Raw genomic sequence first — 2866 nt, forward strand, 5'->3', positions numbered from 1 at the left:
GGTGTTGATTTAATGGAATATTTATTTTTTTAATTTTAAAATTAAAGTTGGAATTTAATTCATAAAAATTGAAATAGTGTTTGGTATTCTACCAACATCGAAATACCTTTAGATTTCTGGTTAGACTTGCTGCTTTATCTTTTTTTCAAAGTAAGCCAAACAGTGTCCAAAGTCAGCTAACAAAAGCATTATATTATATGTAATACATAACGTATCTTTGGGTGTAATGTTATATATTTATGCATTAAAAATGAAAAAAAATTATTAGTTAAAGAAGCTAAACTATTTTCAGTTCAGATTATGAAATATTTTAGATATCTCTAATAACTCTTTAATCTTAAAAATTTTATTAAGAAATATTTAAAAGATTTTATAATTCAAATTACAAAAAATAAATATAGTTCGGACTGAAAATAATTTTATTTTTATTTAAAATAACTAATTTTTGCAAAGTATTATCTTTGTAACATAAAATATAATGTACATAATTATATATATATATTCATAATTATATATTTTTTTTAAAAAAAATACTTAATTATATCGTATACGTGTTTATAAAATTATTTATTGTCTAGCAACGACATCCTATTTAAATTAAATAAATATATAAAAATAAAATTATACAAACATATTACGATCATGCATAAGAAGAAAAATAATTATTAAAATGACTCGCACTTAAGAAAAAGATGATTGAAATATCACAACATTCTATAGATATTTTACATATAAAAATTCAAAATAATTTATAGTTAATAATATAATTTAGAATATAAACCATATAATATAATTTATATAAATTATATCTATATATGTAAATTGAGGTGGGTTCAATGATGACGAATTGTTTTTGCTCGTTAATGGAGGAGGATATGTACAGTCCGTCTCCGAGAGAATTAAGGTAGACTAGATGAGACAAGGACGGAAATTGAAAATGTTGGTAAAAGTGGTCGTGGGGAGGATGATGTTACAGAGTCTGACAAGTCGGATAGTTCAAGTGCTGGAGGTATTCCTGTGAAGTCAAAATCTTAGCTTAAGAGAGAGGAATAAGAAGTGAGTAATCAAGAAAGCAAGTAAGGGGGACAAAGGCTCGAATCATATGCTTGTACATCCTTCTTGATGTTTTTGCTCGTTAATGATAGACCCTTTTCGTTGTATTTCAAGTCTATAGTCTTGTTGGGGTGTTGGTTTTATCCTCTCATCTTCTATTTCATACATGTGTGTGTATACAGAACATAAACAATCATGGAGAGATTAATTCTCCTTTCTTCTATCTTAATATTGTTGGAAATATTTTGTGAGTTATTCTTAATTGTTAATGATTTTATTTTGTTAAAAATAAGTTGATAATATAATCAATTATTTTCTAAGAAACATATACGAGATTTCCATTATTGATAGTGGTCAAACAATTGTTAGTGGGATGTGTGTATCAATCTTTAGACTTAGGTGTGATATTAAGCTAGAGTGTAAGCTATTATCTTATTAAGCCCTAATGTCACAATTATTAGATAAATATTTTATTTATGACTAGACATTATCTTTATTATTTTAGGTAATAAGTTTAGATTAGGGATTTTTTGTCTCACGTATATTGTATGCTTATCTCATTGAACAATTGCTTGTCTAACAAGTAAGAGGAGGAAGATCTTGCTACCTAAGATCAATTTTAGTATGAGATTTAGTGTTCATGATCATAATTTTGTGTAGATGGAATCATACAAAATTTTATTTAATGAGAAATATGAGTACATACTCTCCAATATTTAAATATTTTACAAATACATGACTTGAGGAAATGAAAGCAGCAAACCCACATTCAAGCTAAGAGAAAGAAAACTAGGGTTAAATCCCAGTGGAGCCAATGATCTTTGTCAAGCCAAAGGTGATGGCCATGGCCAGCCACCCTCCAACCAAAACCCTCAAAGAAGACTTCACCAATGGCGCCCTTCCCAGCACCGCACTCAACCCTCCAAACCCTACCAGCGCCAGGGTCACCGCCGCCACCACCACCGCCACCCTCACCCTATACCCCTTTATAAACGCAGCCGCCAGCAGCGGCACCATCGCCCCCACTGCGAACGCCACCGCGGAGGCCGCCGCGGCGCTGAACGGGTTCGGCAGCCTCTTCTTCCTCTCCTCCACCGCCTCTCCGGCCCGCTGGGCCTGATCTCTCCTTATCTGCGCCATCTCTATGTCGTACTGCGTGTAAACGGAGACGAACTCTCCGATGGCCATGCTGCAAGCTCCAGCCACCATGCCGGCGGCCCCGGTGAGGATCATGGTCTGGACGTCCTTCTTCACCGCCCCGACGCCGATCATCAGCGCTGCGGTGGACAGCAGCCCGTCATTCGCGCCCAGAACGGCGGCTCTCAGCCACTGGGCTCGTTTGGAGTAATCCACAATCTCTATTTCGACGTCCTCCGTCGGTTGTGCCTCGGGATCATGGCTAGGGTTTGTGGTTTTCGTTTCTTCTTGGCTTGGAGCTTGGTCGATAGTAGCCATAGCTAGAACTTTCCTCTTCTGTTAAGGGGGATCTGTGGAGGAGTGTGGGGGGCACAACCCAAGTGAAGGGGTATTTATAGGGGAAATTAATTAGCACTACTTAATTATTAATTAGGAAGATTAGTTTAATGGGTAGTTAATTCAGCCCACAAGATACGGAGTGGAGTGGCATCTAATGCTTTTCACACAAGTGAAATGTATAGAAACATAGCAAACTTGACTTTTCCGAACTCCTTTGTGCTCGTTTGCACATGCAATTAATTTTTTTTGTAAGCGAATTTTAAAAATATTTTTTATATATTTTATTTAAAAAATTAAAAATATATTCTCTTACTAAGATTTAAACCTCGTCGGCCAA

The 2866-nt window shown here is 34.9% G+C and overlaps 1 protein-coding gene across 1 annotated transcript; it reads right to left on the bottom strand.

The window, feature by feature from the left end:
- Positions 1 to 1848: 1848 nt before the first annotated feature.
- Positions 1849 to 2508, bottom strand: LOC127801553 (vacuolar iron transporter homolog 4-like). Its single transcript, XM_052336791.1, has one exon. It carries the CDS (start codon positions 2506 to 2508, stop codon positions 1849 to 1851), a length of 660 nt encoding a protein of 219 aa, XP_052192751.1.
- Positions 2509 to 2866: the final 358 nt, after the last annotated feature.

The sequence above is a fragment of the Diospyros lotus genome, chromosome 5, assembly GCF_014633365.1.
Source record: "Diospyros lotus cultivar Yz01 chromosome 5, ASM1463336v1, whole genome shotgun sequence".
Classification (NCBI taxonomy): Eukaryota; Viridiplantae; Streptophyta; class Magnoliopsida; order Ericales; family Ebenaceae; genus Diospyros; species Diospyros lotus.